The sequence below is a fragment of the Centropristis striata genome, chromosome 20 (assembly GCF_030273125.1).
Source record: "Centropristis striata isolate RG_2023a ecotype Rhode Island chromosome 20, C.striata_1.0, whole genome shotgun sequence".
Lineage (NCBI taxonomy): Eukaryota > Metazoa > Chordata > Actinopteri > Perciformes > Serranidae > Centropristis > Centropristis striata.
This window is the reverse complement of record NC_081536.1, coordinates 754,346-773,885: the sequence shown is the minus strand read 5'-3', so window position 1 is coordinate 773,885 and position 19,540 is coordinate 754,346. Positions and strand designations below refer to the sequence as shown.

At 35.8% G+C, this 19,540-nt stretch overlaps 1 protein-coding gene across 1 annotated transcript in view; it reads right to left on the bottom strand.

Annotated features, from left to right (window-relative positions):
* dntt (deoxynucleotidyltransferase, terminal) overlaps window positions 1–19,540 on the bottom strand; it is a 197,702-nt gene that overhangs the window by 154,857 nt on the left and 23,305 nt on the right. Inside the window, exon 3 of the mRNA XM_059359923.1 lies at window positions 16,311–16,421. Coding sequence (XP_059215906.1) covers window positions 16,311–16,421 — 111 coding nt within the window. The remainder of the gene's footprint in view (window positions 1–16,310; window positions 16,422–19,540) is intronic.

Below are 19,540 nucleotides of genomic sequence, written 5' to 3'. Positions count from 1 at the left end.
AAAACAGGCCTAAGATTTTTGCACAGTACTGTATATATATATATATATTTTATTTTTTTTGCATGTATGCATGTTGCATGTTTTTATTCATACTGGAGTATGTATAAAAACAATGTTATAGATGTTCGAGTTGGCAGGTTTCTTCCAAATGCCCATCTAGACGGAATTGTCCAAAAAGTGAAAGTGAGGAGCATTTATGGGTACAAGTCAGGAACCGGCCTACTTTACTTATTTCAAGGCTGCTGAATCAAAAAAAAAATGGTTCCCAAGCGAAATGTTGAGTTTTTGACTCTCATTTGCATATCAATATGGCGGCCAAATTGCCCATCTTGCTCAGTCATTGGACCATTTCCCCTTAGTTTTTTTGTTAGTAGACAATCAAAGATGAGGAAATTAAGTTTCTGGATCTATAGTCTAGAGTCAGAGCAAGGATATAGTGGAGGCTCAGTGTCTTTTTTATGTATATATATATATGCAAAATACCAACTTTTAAGGTGAAATTAAGCATTATTTGTGTCATTTTTTAAGGCCGACATAAATATTCAATCAATATCACTTTTAAATGTTCCAGTTGGTATTTTGCATATATATATATATATATATATATATACATAATAAAGACACTGAGCCTCCACTATATCCTTGCTCTGACTCTAGACTATAGATCCAGAAACTTAATTTCCTAATTTTTGATTGCCTACTTACAAAAAGCTTGGGGAAAATGGTCCAATGACTGAGCAAGATGGGCAATTTGGCCGCCATTTGATACAAATGAGAAGGTCAAAAACTCAAAATTTCGCTTGGGAACCATTTTTTTTGGACTCAGCACCCTTGAGATATGTAAGGTAGGCCGGTTCCTGACTTGTACCCATAAATGCTCCTCACTTCTTATAGGAGGCCTTTATTCTGAAATCCGTCTATTAGTTCCTATAACATTTTTGAGTAAAATACTGTATCTACACATGCACCGAGAAAAACCCAGCAGTCCACATGCACATGAAGACAAACGTAGATCATGTGAAGCCTCTGGGTGTTTGTCTTGCTTCACTGTATCACTGTCAAACTAATTGGTCTGGTTGGTCAAATAAATTGGTTTTTGGTAGTGGTGAACATTGCTCTCTTTTATATGTTTCCTCTCTGTCCCAGCACCAAACAGCAGTGGTTTCCAGTTCAAATGTTGCTTGTTAGGCCAAATGCTTGAGTCCCACTGTGCTAGGAGTCTGTGTCCTGGCTAAATGAATGGTCTGATCTCTTGGGAAACTCAGATTCTTGCTTTCTTGCAGATAATTAGATGAGAAAATCAATACTTACATAGGCTCACATATCTGGGCATTATATATGAAGAGCGAGCAGGGAGAGGATTAGCTTAAGCTAGCCCGGCTCTGTGCAAAGTTCAAAAATATGTCTGCCAGCACTTCTGAAGTGCAAACATTGCATCCTGGTGTAATCTGCCAACAAACTGACAGTTAAAAACAACGCTGTGCAGGATAAAAATGTTATCGTCCTCTCTGCTCACAGGGCTGGGCTGACCAGTTGGAAATTCTGTCCAGAACATAAAAAAATATCTAAAAAATATCTGATTATCTCTCTCTCCCTCTCTGTTTTTCTCGCACAGTCATCGTTTTCATAATTGGGCAGTTTGATTTATTAAAGGGTATGATATTGAAGAAATGTTGAATAGGTTATTTGAGGCTCATTCTTAAGCATCTGATCAACTGTCTGTCTATACATATTGGCTAACAACATGTTTTTTAAATAATTTGTTAATTCAGGTTGAATATAGCTGCAGCACAAAATATGACAAGGAGAGTGTCAGGATGCTCTAGACCAGGGGTCTCGAACTCAAATTACCTGGGGGCCACTGGAGGCAGTATCAGAATTACTAAAAATAGGCACAAAATGACAGAAAAAAACTAAATTACTTAAAAAAGACACAAAATGACCAAAAAAGATATACATTTACTTTAAAAAAAGACACCAAATGACCAAAAAAAAGACACCAAACGAGCAAGAAAGACACAAAATTACAAAAAAAAGATACAGAAAACACTAAATTACTTTAAAAAGACACAAAATGACAGAAAAAATTCACAGAAAAACCAAAAAAGACACAAATTGACCGAAAAGACACAGAACTACCAAAAAAGACACAAAATTATTTGAAAAAGACAACAAATATTTAAAACAGACACACAATTACCAAAACAAGACACAAAATTACCAAAAAAAGACACAAAATTATTTAAAAAGACACAAAATGATCGAAAATATATACAAAATTACAAAAAAGACACAAAATTACAAAAAAAACACAAATCTACCAAAAGAGGACACAAAATGATTTTAAAAAGACACAAAATTACCAAAAAGACACAAAATGACAGAAAAAACACAAAATGACCAAAAAAATTCACAGAAAAACCAAAAAAACCCACAAATTGACTGAAAAGACACAGAATTACCAAAAAAGACACAAAATTATTTGAAAAAGACACACAATTACCAAAATAAGACACAAAATTACCAAAAAAAGTAATTAAAGGGACCTTCCACACACAACAAAGTAAAGTGCCATTCATATAAAACTCACATCATCACGAGGGCTGCAATTGGCCCGCGGGCCGCCAGTTTGAGACCCCTGCTCTAGACCACAACATGTTCATTATTATTATTTTAAGACTGGGGCTACATAAATAAACAGAAATAATCACTGATTGTGAGACGTAAGTCTCTGTGAATATCTCGTCTCTTGGTCTGTGATGTCGTATCCTGACATGCTGTATTTATTTATTTATGATGTTATTTAAACACATAATTGGGTTGTCGGCCTATATTCTGGAAGAAGTCCATGAAGGCCTTATTTTAGTCCCAGTCTGTCCTTCTCTGCCTGGATATAGCTACAGAACATGTCTAAAGAAAGCACCGACCCTCGACCATGAAAATGAACAAAAATGTAATCCTTCATCATCATCATCAGAAATGTTATTGAGTAGATAAAGCCCTTGAGAGGAATCCTCTCCTGGTTTTCGATTTTTGTTTTTTTCATTACAAAACAAAACACTCAACAATTTACAGACATACAACAACAAAGACAACAGGCATCAACACAAACATAACAAACAAAAAATGAACACGAGAATAAACACAACCTCTCAGTGGCCACAAGTTGGCCATAACATTAGCCTAGTACAGTAGTTCTCAACCTTTTTGAGTCGTGACCCCCAATTTAACATGCATGTTGTCCGCGACCCCCACTCACTGAACACAATCTCACACGCACAGTTCAGATCACCCAAAAAAGACACAAAATGACCACAAAAAGACACAAAATGACTAAAAAAAGGCACAAAATGACTAAAAAATAACACAAAATGACCAAAAAAGGAAACAAAATAACCAAAAAAAGACACAAAATGACAAAAAAAGACACAAAATGACTAAAAAAATTACACAAAATGATCAAAAAAAAGACACAAAATGACCAGAAAAGACACAAAATGACCAAAAAAGACACAAATTGACGAAAAAAAGACACAAAATGACCAAAAAAGACACAAAATGACCAAAAAAAGACACGAAATGACCAAAAGAAACACAAAATTACAAAAAAAACAAACATAAAATGACCAAAAAAAGACATTAAGTGACCAAAAAGACTAAAACACATTAACACATGAACACTTTAACACAGTGTAGACAGAGCTGACTTCCAAAATGATTTGGCGACCCCCAGAAATCATCTCGCGACCCCAATTGGGGTCCCGACCCCAAGGTTGAGAATAGCTGGCCTAGTAAAACTGAAAGAAGTAACATAATATTATTGTAAATTGAAATTGCATTTTTAAAAATAAAAAATAAAAAATCCTGCCTGTTCCCTTTTCTTTATGTTTTTCTTATTTCTGAAAGAGAACTCAGACCTTTTAAACAGAGCAGCTGTTTTCAGTGCATCATTGCCTGGAGAAGCTGTTTTTCCAGCTCCGGGTGTATTTTGTGTCTTTGTTAGCAGCGGGAACATTAAATGCATTGTAATGTAACTAACATACATTTATGAAGCAATGCGGAACGAGTCGGGAGAGCTTCGTTTAATTGAGCCGAGAGATTCCAACGTGACTGACTGACCTGTTTTTGCTCCTGATGATTACATCTCGCACCATCCAAGAAATAATTATCCTTCTTACAAATCGCAGACAGTTTAAGGTCCCCCGCTGTGGAACTTATGCAGATTTCTATTCAGGCTGCAGTCTGCATTAGTGACATAAAGGGGCTCAGGGGGGTCACACACACAGTTTTACATTCTACAGGCAGAAGCTTTAAAGCTGCAGGAATCTTTACTTAAAATCATGTAATTTTCAGTTTTATCTCTTGGTATGCCTGCTAGGAAATGAGCAAAGCTTTAAAGTTACATAAATATTGAATATTGAGTCCAGATTTTGGATTAAGTACAAATGTTAGATTCGCAGGGGGGTTGTTTTTTGTAAATTATATATTTCCATATATATATATATATATATATATTTATAGCCAAAAACATAATGGACGTCACTTGGAGATGGACTGGTATGGTTGTAGTTGCCTAGTAACAGTGGCTGGCCAGCCATACATCAGCACAAACAATATTATTTGGCCGTTTACGGGACTAAAGTGTGTGTTTGAGCCAGATGAGTCAGAGAATAAAGTGGTCAGCTCAGTAATTCACTGAATGTGATTTTGTCCATCAAAGTGAAGCTTTTCAACAATGTTTCTGTCATGAGTCTACATCAGGGGTGTCAAACTCAAATACACAGTGGGCCAAAATGTAAAACTTGGACAAAGTCGCGGGCCAACATTGATATTTATTGAAAAAATGGACCTAAACAAGTTCAAACGAAATGGAACAAGCAAAGCTTGATATAACTTAATATTGCAAACATGCAAAATTGAATATCAAATAAAACAAACAAACACATCAATGGCATTCATTTCTTAAATAAAATTTAAATAAAAATTGTATGTCCCTTTATTTTATATGCGGCCTTCTTTAAATTTAAATTTAACAGTAATCTTTTTCCACAGGCTAAAAATAAATGTGAGAATAAAATAACAATAATAAAAGACAACTTTAATTGTTGCTCAGTTTGCTCCACACTGATCTACTGTGTTCAAGCCAGAACACCAGCAGAGCATTCTGGGATTTGTAGTATTATATTTTGATATTTCCTCGCGGGCCAAATATAATTATACTGCGGGCCAAATTTGGCCCACGGGCCAGAGTTTGACACCTCTGATCTACATCCTTTCTGATCCTATTAGGGCTGGGAATAATTCATTGATGATGGATTAATGGTTGTTCAGAATTTGGTTGATCACACAGACTTTTTAATCGATCTGTGTATGGTTTAATTTTAATTTTAATTTATCACTGGACTGAAACACGGCCGATCGTTCAGTTCTGCAGCCGTACATCAATAAGACAATGAGCTGAGATTTAAGTTGGATAAAGTTGCAGTTTGCAAACAAAAAGTTGCAATAACAATTATAAAACACACAAACTAGCAAACTAGCTTACTGTATCAAACCTTGCTAGCATTAATTAGTATGTTTAATTTTATTCGAAGCTAAATTAAACGCAAAAAATACTTAAATATGAAGATTAATGTGGAAACAAACCTCATGTCTCTTCGGGGATTAAAACATAAAACAATGAACTCCTTCATGTTATCTTAAAGTTTCATCTCACTTGAGTTAGTTTTACGATCGACAGGAAGTCTCACTTCGTCCTTTCCAAATAAAAGCATCCATTATCAAAACAGGCCTAAGACTGCTGCACAGTACTGTGTGTGTGTATATACACTACCAGTCAAAAGTTTTAGAACACCTCAATGTTTCCAGTTTTTTATTGAAATTCAAGCAGTTCAAGTCAAATGAACAGCTTGAAAGGGTCCAAAGGTAAGTGGTGAACTGCCAGAGGTAAATAAAAAAAGGTAAGCTTAACCAAAACTGGAAAATAATGTACATTTCAGAATTATACAAGTAGGCCTTTTTCAGGGAACAAGAAATGGGTTAAAAACTTAAAGCAGTTCTGCAAAAATGGAGGTTGATCAAGCCTTGAAAGTTGCTAAGTTGCTACCAATTCCTACAGGTGTCCCAACTTTTCTTGATCACTTACAACCTACAAGTTGCTCCACATTTAAGGGAACTTCTGCAACTAAGTTTGGAAGAACTTTCTGAAGAATATTTGAGTTCCATTGTAGAAAGAATGCCACGAGTGTGTTCAGCTGTTCTATCTGTTAAGGTGATACTTCAATGAGTCAAAAGTTTAGAATACATTTTCCTTTCTAAACTGATTCTATGATTTATTTTTTTTAACTTCAATTGTTTATTTGTTATATGCATTAATTTCAGAGTACACTGAGACATTAAACTGCATCATTTTCAATAAAAAAACTTTTTTTTCCCCCATGTATGCATGTTTTTATTCATACTGGAGTATGTATAAAAACAATGTTATAGATGTTCAAGTTGGCAGGTTTCTATAACATTTTAGAGTAAAATACTGTGTTGTCTATCACTACTTTAGAAACACTTCTCCTCTGAGGCTGTTAACTGTCGTCTCCTTTGCTAATGCTAATAAAATGAACTTTTCAGGAACATTGACAGTTCATGAAGGAGCAGCAGTAATCAATATCTGGCCTCTTTCCCACACTGTGACACACATGACTGGACAGCAGGGAACCGACCAGCTGATGTCAGAGTCATTCAGGTTTTCAAACAGTCAGAGATTGGCAGGATTACAATTAAATACATCTAAAATATGTATATAATTATCCTGCTGCCCCCGCGACCCGGCCCCGGATAAGCTGACGAGAATGGATGGATGGATGTATGTAATTACAGAAATTACAAGATGGGATACGTCACAAAATATGTTAAGAGCTTGTTTTTAAGTTATTTAAATACTTAGAATATATTATTTGATTGGGATGTTTTGACACCCTCAACTCATGATTCAGTACAATTTACAACACGGTTTTCCCCTCTTTTTTTTTTTTTTAATTAAATTGAGGACAAAATAGCGCTAGCTAGCATGACTGTTTGGTTAGCAGCGAACAGTTGACTCCTTAGAGTTTCTTTTAGTCCAACTGAACCTGAACAAGACATTTTTAAGGGACTAAAATGTGAAACACAATTTTGAAGATTTTTTAATTCATTTTTCAGAACATCATTTTTTACGTAGGACGTGTTGCGGCATTACACTGTTTCTGATTGGACGCCCTTTAGGGGAGCCCCGCCTCCTTTTAGGGGAGCTCCGCCTCCTTTTAGGGGAGCTCCGCCCCCTTGTGTGATAGGCCTACACCTGGCCAGTAACACAGTTCACTCCTGATTTCCACCCTGACTCATCTCATCTGAAGTCTATTTAGCCTACCTATCTTTAGGAGTTTTAAAGTGCGCTACAAGGTTAAATTTTCCAATAATATTATAATAGTTTCCAGCGAATATCAATGTTCAGTGTGTTTGTGCTGGATGGTGTAGTACCTTATAAAAAGTAAAGTGTTTGATGGAGTTGCAGACGTTGTAGTGGTCTGCATGTAATGTGCAAATTCTGTTATTCGCAAATAGCATGCTTATCAGAGATTTAGCTTTATTCATTTCTTATGTTGCTTTATGTAATTCATGGATGATATTCATGTTGCTTAGCATAATACCCATAACCATTTGATATGAGATACTTACATGCAACATAGTAAATCAGCTAATTGGGTTCATGTTAATGTACTTTTAGTGCAGCAGCATACTGCGTGATGTGCTATCTCATGATTTGCATGCTAACGAATAGCAAGAAATAACGTTTGAAATCTGCTTTAACTTTCCTTCCAAAGATCACTGAAACGGACAAGGTAATTACCAACATTTGCATTTTCCAATACACCACAGATGCATATTATGGGCACATACCAACATTAAGATATGCACAGAAACGCACATAAAGAGACACATGAACGTTATATCTGAGTCCCCTGAAGCTCTTTCATTAGCCATGCACTCACAGGGATTACATCATGCAGACAGATGAAGAATAGCTTTCCCATCGGGGATCAATAGCTTGCTCCTCATTAGCACTGCAATAGATAAAATCCTGCCACTATTGGACTGATGCTGCTGATATCTAAACCATGGGTCTCAAACTGGCGGCCCGCGGGCCAATTGTGGCCCTCGTGACGATATTTTGTGGCCCCCACCTTGATATGAAAGTTTGATGTGAGTTTTATATGAATGGCACTTTACCGTGTTGTGGAAAAGGAAGGTCCCTTTAATTACTGTTTTTGGTCATTTTGTGTCTTTTTAAAATAATTGTGTGTCTTTTTTGGTAATTTTGTGTCTTTTTTTTTTTTTAGATTTTGTGTCTTTTTTATCGTAATTTTGTGTCTTTTTTTGGTATTTTTTTTGTCTTTTTGTAATAATTTTGTGTCTTTTTTGGTAATTCTTTCTTTTTTTGGTCATTTTGTATCTTTTTGTAATAATTTTGTGTCTTTTTTTAAATAATTGTATGTCATTTATTGGTAATTCTGTGTCTTTTCTGGTCATTTTGCGTCTTTTTAAAATAATTCTGTGTCTTTTTTGGTAATTTTGTGTCTTTTTTTTTTTATTTTGTGTCTTTTTTATCGTAATTTTGTGTCCTTTTTTTGCAATTTTGTGTCTTTTTTTGGTAATTTTTTTGTCTTTTTGTAATAATTTTGTGTCTTTTTTAGGTAATTTTGTGTCTTTTTTGGTAATTCTTCTTTTTTTTGGTCATTTTGTGTCTTTTTTATTGTAATTTTGTGTCTTTTTTTGGTCATTTTGTATCTTTTTGTAATAATTTTGTGTCTTTTTTTAAATAATTGTATGTCATTTATTGGTAATTATGTGTCTTTTCTGGTCATTTTGTGTCTTTTTAAAATAATTCTGTGTCTTTTTTTGGTAATTTTGTGTCTTTTTTTTTTTTAGATTTTGTGTCTTTTTTATCGTAATTTTGTGTCTTTTTTTTGTAATTTTGTGTCTTTTTTTGGTATTTTTTTGTCTTTTTGTAATAATTTTGTTTCTTTTTTAGGTAATTTTATGTCTTTTTTGGTAATTCTTTCTTTTTTTGGTCATTTTGTGTCTTTTTTATTGTAATTTTGTGTCTTTTTTTTGGTCATTTTGTATGTTTTTGTAATAATTTTGTGTCTTTTTTTAAATAATTGTATGTCATTTATTGGTAATTATGTGTCTTTTCTGGTCATTTTGTGTCTTTTTAAAGTAATTCTGTGTCTTTTTTTGGTAATTTTGTGTCTTTTTTTTTAGATTTTGTGTCTTTTTTATCGTAATTTTGTGTTTTTTTTGTAATTTTGTGTCTTTTTTTGGTATTTTTTTTGTCTTTTTGTAATAATTTTGTGTCTTTTTTAGGTAATTTTGTGTCTTTTTTGGTAATTCTTTCTTTTTTTGGTCATTTTGTGTCTTTTTTATTGTAATTTTGTGTCTTTTTTTGGTCATTTTGTATCTTTTTGTAACAATTTTGTGTCTTTTTTTAAATAATTGTATGTCATTTATTGGTAATTATGTGTCTTTTCTGGTCATTTTGTGTCTTTTTAAAATAATTCTGTGTCTTTTTTTGGTAATTTTGTGTCTTTTTTTTTTGATTTTGTGTCTTTTTTATCGTAATTTTGTGTCTTTTTTTTGTAATTTTGTGTCTTTTTTTGGTAATTTTTTTGTCTTTTTGTAATAATTTTGTGTCTTTTTTAGGTAATTTTGTGTCTTTTTTGGTAATTCTTTCTTTTTTTGGTCATTTTGTGTCTTTTTTATTGTAATTTTGTGTCTTTTTTTTGGTCATTTTGTATCTTTTTGTAATAATTTTGTGTCTTTTTTGGTAATTTTGTGTCTTTTTTTTAGATTTTGTGTCTTTTTTATTGTAATTTTGTGTCTTTTTTTGGTCTTTTTTTGGTCTTTTTGTAATAATTTTGTGTCTTTTTTAGGTAATTTTGTGTCTTTTTTGGTAATTCTTTCTTTTTTTGGTCATTTTGTGTCTTTTTTATTGTTATCTTGTGTCTTTTTTTGGTCATTTTGTGTCTTTTTTAGTCATTTTGTGTCTTTTTTAGTCATTTTGTGTCTTTTTTTGGTCATTTTTTGTCTTTTTGTAATAATTTTGTGTCTTTTTTAGGTAATTTTGTGTCTTTTTCGGTAATTCTTTCTTTTTTTGGTCATTTTGTGTCTTTTTTATTGTAATTTTGTGTCTTTTTTTGGTCATTTTGTATCTTTTTGTAATAATTTTGTGTCTTTTTTAGTCATTTTGTGTCTTTTTTTGGTCATTTTTTGGGGTTATTTTGTATGTCATTACCTGGGGGCCTGGTTCCAGCGGCCCCCAGGTAATTTGAGTTTGAGACCCCTGATCTAAACAGAAACTTGGTTTACAGTCAAAGGGCAAGACGTGGTTTTTTCCCCTCTGGCTTAAATATTTAAACTAATTGCATTTAATCTGGCTGGGTTTTTTACCTGTGGCTTCCTGGAGACCACATGAAGAACAACCTTTCCCTCTAATCAGAAAGTCTTCTTTGATGTGGCTTTATGTGGAGATAATGAGTTAATCATGGGGATAGGGAGACTGAGTGGGATTGCTAATTATGGAGATAATGCTGTGGAAAGGAACAGGGGATAGGAGATTGAACAGCAGCCTCCCCAGGTGAGTGTGTGAGTGTGTGTGTGGGTGTGCACATCTGCACACGCCTGTCCAACGCATGCATCCAAGAAGCACATGCAGGTGGATTGCGGCACACGTGCGTGAATCTATTATGTCCGTTTACTCTCACCGCGAGGTAAAAAGTCATTATGTCATAACAGGAGCCTCTAGGCCCTGGATAAGCTGTGTTTAATAGGCTGAGAGTCATCAGCAGCTCTCCAGACGCCCACACAAACACACACACGGCCTGACAGTCACTTCACGGTGATAATGCATATCTCAGACCTGCGATTTCATATCCTGCGCCAAATATGGCATCAAGACAGCGGCGCCGAAAAATCTAAACGGAAATAAGTCAAACGCAAAGTGTTCACCTGGGTTGTTTTGTGTCTTCTTATTTCTCTTAGTGAGATTGTGAACGTTCCTCCAGGTGACAGCAGAGCCATTACACTTATAATTAAATACTATGAAATAATTAATTTATCTGCCACTTACGTTATGAGTAATTATTGTTCTAGATGCATTGTTAAGTCTTTAAAAAGTTAGACAATAGTGAAAAATAATGACGTCTTTAAATTGTTTGTTTCCAATTTACAGTCCAAAAGCCGAGAATTTTCCGTCACAGTATGTAGTTATTTGGCACCTTGTTTGTCTCTTTTTAGACAGTTTGAGTCTCTTTGTAGTTGTTTTGTGTCACTTTACGGTCACTTTGCACCTTGTTGTTTTTTGTGTCTCATTTTTAGTCTTTTAGAAGTTGTTTGTGTCTAATTATGGTCATTTAGAACCTTGTTGTTGTCAATTTTGTCTCTTTATAGACATTTTAGTCTCTTCTCAAAACATAATTTGGTCAGAGAGCCTTTCCTACTTCTTGATGTAGTGGCGTAAGGTTAATGTTAGCTAACAATTAAAGTTGTTTTAATCACAAAAAGCTACTTATTCTCTGTCGCTAAACACATGCAGCTTTCAAAATAAGAGCACAGTGTGATAACAGAATCCACCACAGAACTTACAAGAAGACTGTCAAAATAAGATGCCTTAAATAAAACATACAAGAACCTTTATTCTCCTTTACAACAGTAGTTCTCAACCTTTTTGAGTCGCGACCCCCAATTTAACATGTTGTCTGCGACCCCTGCTCACTGAACAGAATCTCACATGCATAGTTCAGATCACCCAAAAAAGAAACAAAATGACCAAAAGACTCAAAATGACCAAAATAGGAAACAAAATGACTACAAAAAAGACGCAAAATGACCAAAAAAGGAAACAAAATGACCAAAAAAAGACACAAAATGACCCCAAAAAAGACGCAAAATGACAAAAAAAGACACAAAATGACTTTAAAAAAAAGATGCAAAATGACAACAAAAAAAAGACGCAAAATGACCAAAAAAAAAAACACAAAATGACAAAAAAAATTGTGTTCAAAATGATTTGGCGTCCCCCAGAAATCATCTCGCGACCCCAATTGGGGTCCCGACCCCAAGGTTGAGAATAGCTGCTTTACAAAGTGTCATTAAAATATGAAAACCCCTGAATGCTTATTTTTATTATTTGCTCATACTCAAGAGTCAAGAGTACATTTTTTTTTGTATTTGGCAACTGTTGAGATTTTCACTTCACACTACATTTTAGATTTTTATTTATTTATACAGACTAAAAAAATCATATTTTCTATATCTTTTTAAGTATTTTGTAATAAAGTCAAGAATATCGTTATCGCAAAAAAAGCCTGAAATATCGTGATATTCTTTTAGGGCCATATCGCCCAGCCCTATCCTGCGCCAAATATGTCCTCAAGACAGCGGCGCCGAGGAGGGTTTTGCGAAAAATCTAAACGGAAATAAGTCAAACGCAAAGTGTACACCCGGGTTGTTTTGTGTTTTCTTATTTCTCTTAGTGAGATTGTGAACGTTCCTCCAGGTGACAGCGGAGCCATTACACTTACAATTAATTACTGTTGAAATAATTAATTTATCTGCCACTTACGTTATGAGTAATTATTGTTCTAGATGCATTGTTAAGTCTTTAAAAAGTTAGACAATAGTGAAAAATAATGACGTCTTTAAATTGTTTGTTTCCAACTTACAGTCCAAAAGCCGAGAATTTTCCGTCACAGTATGTAGTTATTTGGCACCTTGTTTGTCTCTTTTTAGACAATTTGAGTCTCTTTGTAGTTGTTTTGTGTCACTTTACGGTCACTTTGCACCTTGTTGTTTTTTGTGTCTCATTTTTAGTCTTTTAGAAGTTGTTTGTGTCTAATTATGGTCATTTAGAACCTTCTTGTTGTCAATTTTGTCTCTTTATAGACATTTTAGTCTCTTCTCAAAACATAATTTGGTCAGAGAGCCTTTCCTACTTCTTGATGTAGTGGCGTAAGGTTAACGTTAGCTAACAATTAAAGTTGTTTTAATCACAAAAAGCGACTTACTCTCTGTCGTTAAACACATGCAGCTTTCAAAATAAGAGCACAGTGTGATAACAGAATCCACCACAGAACTTACAAGAAGACTGTCAAAATAAGATGCCTTAAATAAAACATACAAGAACCTTTATTCTCCTTTACAAAATGTCATTAAAATATGAAAACCCCTGAATGCTTATTTTTATTATTTTCTCATACTCAAGAGTCAAGAGTATTTTTTTTGTATTTGGCAACTGTTGAGATTTGCACTTCACACTACATTTTAGATTTGTATTTATTTATACAGACTAAAAAAATCATATTTTCTGTATCTTTTTAAGTATTTTGTAATAAAGTCAAGAATATCGTTATCGCAAAAATAGCCTGAAATATCTTGATATTCTTTTAGGGCCATATCGCCCAGCCCTATCCTGCGCCAAATATGGCATCAAGACAGTGGCGCCGAGGAGGGTTTTGCGAAAAATCTAAACGGAAATAAGTCAAACGCAAAGTGTACACCCGGGTTGTTTTGTGTTTTCTTATTTCTCTTAGTGAGATTGTGAATGTTCCTCCAGGTGACAGCGGAGCCATTAATTACACTTACAATTAATTACTGTTGAAATAATTAATTTATCTGCCACTTACGTTATGAGTAATTATTGTTCTAGATGCATTGTTTAGTCTTTAAAAAGTTAGACAATAGTAAAAAAAAATGACGTTTTTAAATTGTTTGTTTCAAACTTAAAGTCCAAAAGCCGAGAATTTTCCATCACAGAGCCTCACATTCACGTTGGTTTTGTATCTATCTGTAGTTATTTGGCACCTTGTTTGTCTCTTTTTAGACAGTTTGAGTCTCTTATTAGTTGTTTTGTGTCACTTTACGGTCACTTAGTTTCTTCTCTCTTAGTTGTTTCGTGTCTCTTTGTGGTCATTTGGCACCTTGTTGTCTTTTTGTGTCTCCTCTTAGACATTTTTAGTGTCTTTGTGGTTGTTTTGTGGCTTTTTTCGGTCATTTGGCACCTTCTTGTTGTCAATTTTGTCTCTTTAGACATTTTAATCTCTTCTCAAAACATAATTTGGACAGAGAACCTTTCCTGATTTTATCTGAACTTTAACTTCCCTTCAACTGTCTTTTTTGCACAGAATGTTGTAATGATGTTATTTTTGTCTCTTTTTAGACATTTTTTTAAGTCTTTTCGTAGTTGTTTCGTGTCTCTTTATGGTCATTTAGCACCTTGTTGTCTTTTTGTGTCTCTTTAGTCTCTTTGTGGTTGCTTTGTTCCTCTTCTCATCACTTTAAATCTGAACTCTTTTTGTAGTTGTTTTGGTCTCTTTGTGGTCTTTTGAGACTCTTCCTGGTTGGTTTGTACCTTGTTGTTCACTAATCCATCCATGTCCTTTAAGATTAACCGATTAGCAAAAATGTTGTTGAATTCATGTAGATCAACTAATCTTTTCATCACTACTCACAAACATTATTAGCACAGTGGCTAATAGTTGGTTTGGTTAATGCATCGACTGCTTTGTTCCTGTTATCTGACTGGTTTCTGCACCTGCAGCTACATGCCCATTATCTCAAAGCAACATTTAGCACCTTGTTTTTGTTATTTTTGTCTCTTTTTAGACATTTTTAGTCTCTTCGTAGTTGTTTCATGTCTCTTTATGGTCATTTGGCACCTTGTTGTCTTTTTGTGTCTTTTTTAAGACATTTTTAGTGTCTTTGTGGTTGTTTTGTGGCTTTTTTGGGTCCTTTGGCACCTTGTTGTTGTTGTCATTTTTTGTCTCTTTTAGACCATTTGAGTTCTTAGTAGTTGTTTTGTGTCACTTTATGGTCATTTGGCACCTTGTTGTCTTTTTGTGTCTCTTTTTAGACATGATTTTTAGTCTTTTAGAAGTTGTTTTGTGTCTCTTCATGGTCATTTAGCACCTTGTTGTCATTTTGTGTCTCCTCTTAGACATTTTTAGTGTCTTTGTGGTTGTTTTGTGGCTTTTTTCGGTCATGGCACCTTGTTGGTGTAATTTTTTTTCTGTTTTTGTTATTTTTGTCTCTTTTTAGACATTTTAGTCTCTTCATAGTTGTTTTGTGTCACTTTATGGTCACTTGGCACCTTCTTGTTGTCATTTTTGGCTCTTTATAGACATTTTAGTTTCTTCTCAAAACATAATTTGGACAGAGAGCCTTTCCTGATTTTGCCTGAACTTTAACTTCCCTTCAACTTAGTTGTCACAGAATGTTGTAATTTTATTGTTGTTATTTGTTATTGTTGTTTTATTTTATTGTTTTATTGTTATTGTTGTAACATTATTTTTATATGTTGTTTTTGTTGTTTTGTGTCTCTTTATGGTCATTTTTATTGTCTTTGTGGTTGTTTTGTGGCTTTTTTCGGTCACTTGGCACCTTGTTGTTGTCATTTTGTGTCTCTTTAGTCTCTTTGTGGTTGCTTTGTTCCTCTTCTCATCACTTTAAATCTGAGCTGTTTTGTTTCTTTTTGTAGTTATTTTGGTCTCTTTGTGGTCTTTTGAGACTCTTCCTGGTTGGTTTGTACCTTGTTGTTCACATGTTCTCCAGGATTAACCGATTAGCAAAAATGTTGTTGAACTCATGTAGATCAACTAATCTTTTCAGCGCTACTCACAAACATTATTAGCACAGTGGCTAATTGTTGGTTTGGTTAATGCATTGACTGCTTTGTTCCTATTATCTGACTGGTTTCTCAGTCTGCACCTGCAGCTACATGCCCATTATCTCCATTATCTCAAAGCAGCATCCTCTCCCTTCTGTCACACTCATCAACACCTCAGCCAATCAGCCGATTAACCACTTTCCCATTCTGTGTGGCGTCCTGAGGTTGGGAGGCCCTCCCCGCCACGCTGCCCACCAGATGGCAGCGGGACAGATCCATCACTGCTTGTGAGGACTGTCACGTCCGTCGGCCATCTTGGCGTGGCGCGCGGCGCCTCAGGGCGTGTCCGTGCCAGCCCCCTCGTGCCAGGGAGCGTGGGCATGTCAGCTGTTGCGCCTCCAACACGCCGCAGCTGCAGATGCTGCTCATTTGCAGGTTAATGTATTTTGGGGGGAGTCGTGTCAGAGCGCTGGAGAGTGAAGCGAGCCAGCCGTCCAATTAGAGCAGAACAGATTAGGAGGCATTTTACACTGGGAAGGCAGAGCGACAGCCTCGGGTGGGCGAACATGTAAAAGTGCAGTTGTGTCCAAAGTGAGGTTAGATAACACGTTCTTACTGTGAATATCTTGTTGTTGTTTTCAGTGGTGGTCCGTCTCTGGCAGGCGTATTGAGAAACGCTGGTCCCAGGAGTGGGAGTGGACCTCTCTGCCCATGTGGGCAAGGTGTCCTGTGGACAGAAATAACCAGAAATAACCAAATACTTAGAATCCCACACATGCATGCACACACAACCTTTAATTTTTGAGCTCTTGCATATTGTTGACAGGCTGAATGCGTCTTTTTTTGGTCATTTGGCACCTTGTTGTTGTCACTTTTTGTCTCTTTTAGACATTTTGAGTCTCTTAGTAGTTGTTTTATGTCACTTTATGGTCATTTGGTATGTTGTTGTCTTTTTGTGTCTCTTTTTAGACGTTTTTCGTGTCTTTTAGGTTGGTTTGTGTCTCTTTGTGGTCTTTTGAGACTCTTACTGGTCTGTTTGTACCTTGTTGTTGTCATTTTTTTGTCCTTTTTTATCCAGTTTGAGTCTCTTAGTAGTTGATTTGTGTCAGTTTATGTTCATTTGGCACCTTGTTGTTGTCATTTTTGTTTTTGTAGTTTTTCTGTGTCCCAGGAGTGGGTGTAGACCTCTCTGCCCATGTGGGCAAGGTGTCCTGTGTACAGAAATAACCAGATACTTATAATCCCACACATACATGCACAGACAACCTTGTCTTTTTTTTTCTCTTTTAGACAGTTTGAGTCTCTTTGTTATTGTTTGTGTCTTTTTTTCGTCATCTAGCACCTTGTTGTTGTCATTTTTGTCTCTTTTTATACATTTGTATTGTCTTCTTTGTGGTTGTTCTGTGTCTCTGTATGGTCATTTTGCACCTTGTTGTCTTTTTGTGTCTCTTTTTAGACATTTTTATTGTCTTTGTTGTTGTTTTGTGTCACTTAATGGTCATTTGGCACCCTGTTGTCTTTTTGTATCTCTTTTTAGACAGTTTGAGTCTCTTAGTAGTTGTTTTGTGTCAGTTTATGGTAATTTGGCACCTTGTTGTTGTCATTTCTGTCTCTTTTTTAGCATTTTTAGTCTCTTTGTAGTTTTTCTGTGTCTCTGTATGGTTATTTTGCACCTTGTTGTCTTTTTGTATCTCTTTTTATCCAGTTTGAGTCTCTTTGTAGTTGTTTTTTATGTCAGTTTATGTTCATTTGGCACCTTGTTGTTGCCATTTTTGTCTCTTTTTAGACATTTTTAGTCTCTTTGTAGTGTTTCTGTGTCACTTGAGACCTCTCTGCCCATGTGGGCAAGGTGTCCTGTGGACAGAAATAACCAGATACTTATAATCCCACACATGCATGCACAGACAACCTTTAATTTTTGAGCTCTTGCATATTGTTGACAGGCTGAATGCGTGAATGCGTGTCGGGCTCTTCCTGACTAACACACATCCAAGAGTTCAAATTGAATTACATAAAAATGTAGCCATTTGCCTTGGAGAAGTTATTTTTATGACTGTGTGTCTCCAGGGCAACAGGCTAATGACACTCATCTCACAGTCTGGTGGCATCCAAATCCATTACGCTACCTAACCCGTGGCATTACAAATCTGCTTGCCATCATCCAATTTGCCTCCTGTAAATTGCCTTTTCATTCTATGAAGAAATGGTGCCCCATTTGTAATATATGTGTCAAAAGGATTACCAATGTAATATTAATATTCTTGCAGACAATTAGACACCACAAAAGGGAACATTGTGTCCATAAAATTACCCATGGGTTGGGTGGGAGAGTGATACAGCGAGGGGAGGAAGAGGAGGAAGAGGAAGATGGAGAGATTGTCGCCACACAGTGTTGACTGGGGCGGCGGCGGCGGAAGGAACAGGGGTGTCTCAGAAAGATAATGAAAAGAGCTGGTACCTCTCACACTGCTCGGCTGAATCAATCAGTAAGGGATTCAAAAAATGTTCATCATTTATTCTCTGCCAGGAGCCTTTCCTGTTCTCGGCATAAGGAAAAAAAAAATAGAATAACTTTGAATATATTTCACGGCACAATTTTTCTGCCAATCAAAAGTAAAACTGTCTTAGAAACTGCCTAACTGTGCTCCTTCTAAATACAACAGGGGGTTCTCCATCACTTTTCCACCTCGGCTGCAGTTTGTTTAATCCAATATGGGATTGTGGCTCCGTGGAGACAAACGTCAGAGCATCAGCATGCAGAGGTTGGTTCTCCCCATCTGGGCTGGTTATTATACAGACCATAACTCTGAGCACGCTAACGCTCTCAGACTGATCTGGGAGGCAGCGTATCCCCGCCTGGCCTCCTCTCCAGCGGCCTCTCCACCTTTTCTCTATAGTTTAGATGTAACTAAACTAATGTGTGCAATTTACACGCAGCAGATTCGTTTCTCCGTGCACCATCTGCTGACTGAAGAGGTAAAGTAAAGCGTAGCAGCTATAGACGGGATATAAATAATAGACGTAGCCTCCAGTTGGTTTGTGGCCCGTTGGAAGCATCGAGTTCAGCGTTATACTAGTCGCCATCTTGTTTCTGATACAGGAAGCAGACCATATCTGGACTGTGGAGGAGGAGAGGGATCTGATCACTGACTACAGCCTCTCTACACCTCAACCTGACTGAGAGAAGCTGCTGCTAATTCATGTTAGCATTAGCTGGAGCATTAACTGTTAGTTTTGGCTAGCAAAAAAACTAAAACTAAATGTTTGTTTCTTAGCCATAGACTGTATAAATAATAGACGAAGCCACCCGTTGGTTTGTGGCCCGTTGGAAGCCTCGAGTTCAGTGTTATACTAGTCGCCATCTTGTTTCTGACACACTGCAAAAAAAGAAAAGTTGGGTGAACTAAAAATTTCAAGGCAACAAACTTCGATAAAATTTCAAGTTGGACAATTAAACTAAATATTTTAAGTTTTGTTTTTGAGTTTGCTCAACTCTGAATTCAGATTTTTGTCAACTCAACACGATTGTAACGATGCTATGAAATGTCAGCTAATGTTGCGACCACAATTTTGAGTTAGCATCGATACGCTAATGGCTACTCTTGTAGCTGTAACAAGCAGCGCAGCTAGCGTCAGTTAGCCGCTAGCATGAGTTAGCCGCTAGCATCAGTTAGCCGCTAGCATTAGTCAGACGCTAGCATCAGTTAGCCGCTAGCTTTAGCTAATGACTGAATTTCACCGGTTTCCCACATGTCCCAACAAAGAAATAAGAGTTATCAGAACTATTGTCCCTTGTTGTGAACCCCAACTTAAAGATATAAGTAACAACAACTCACCAACTTGTTT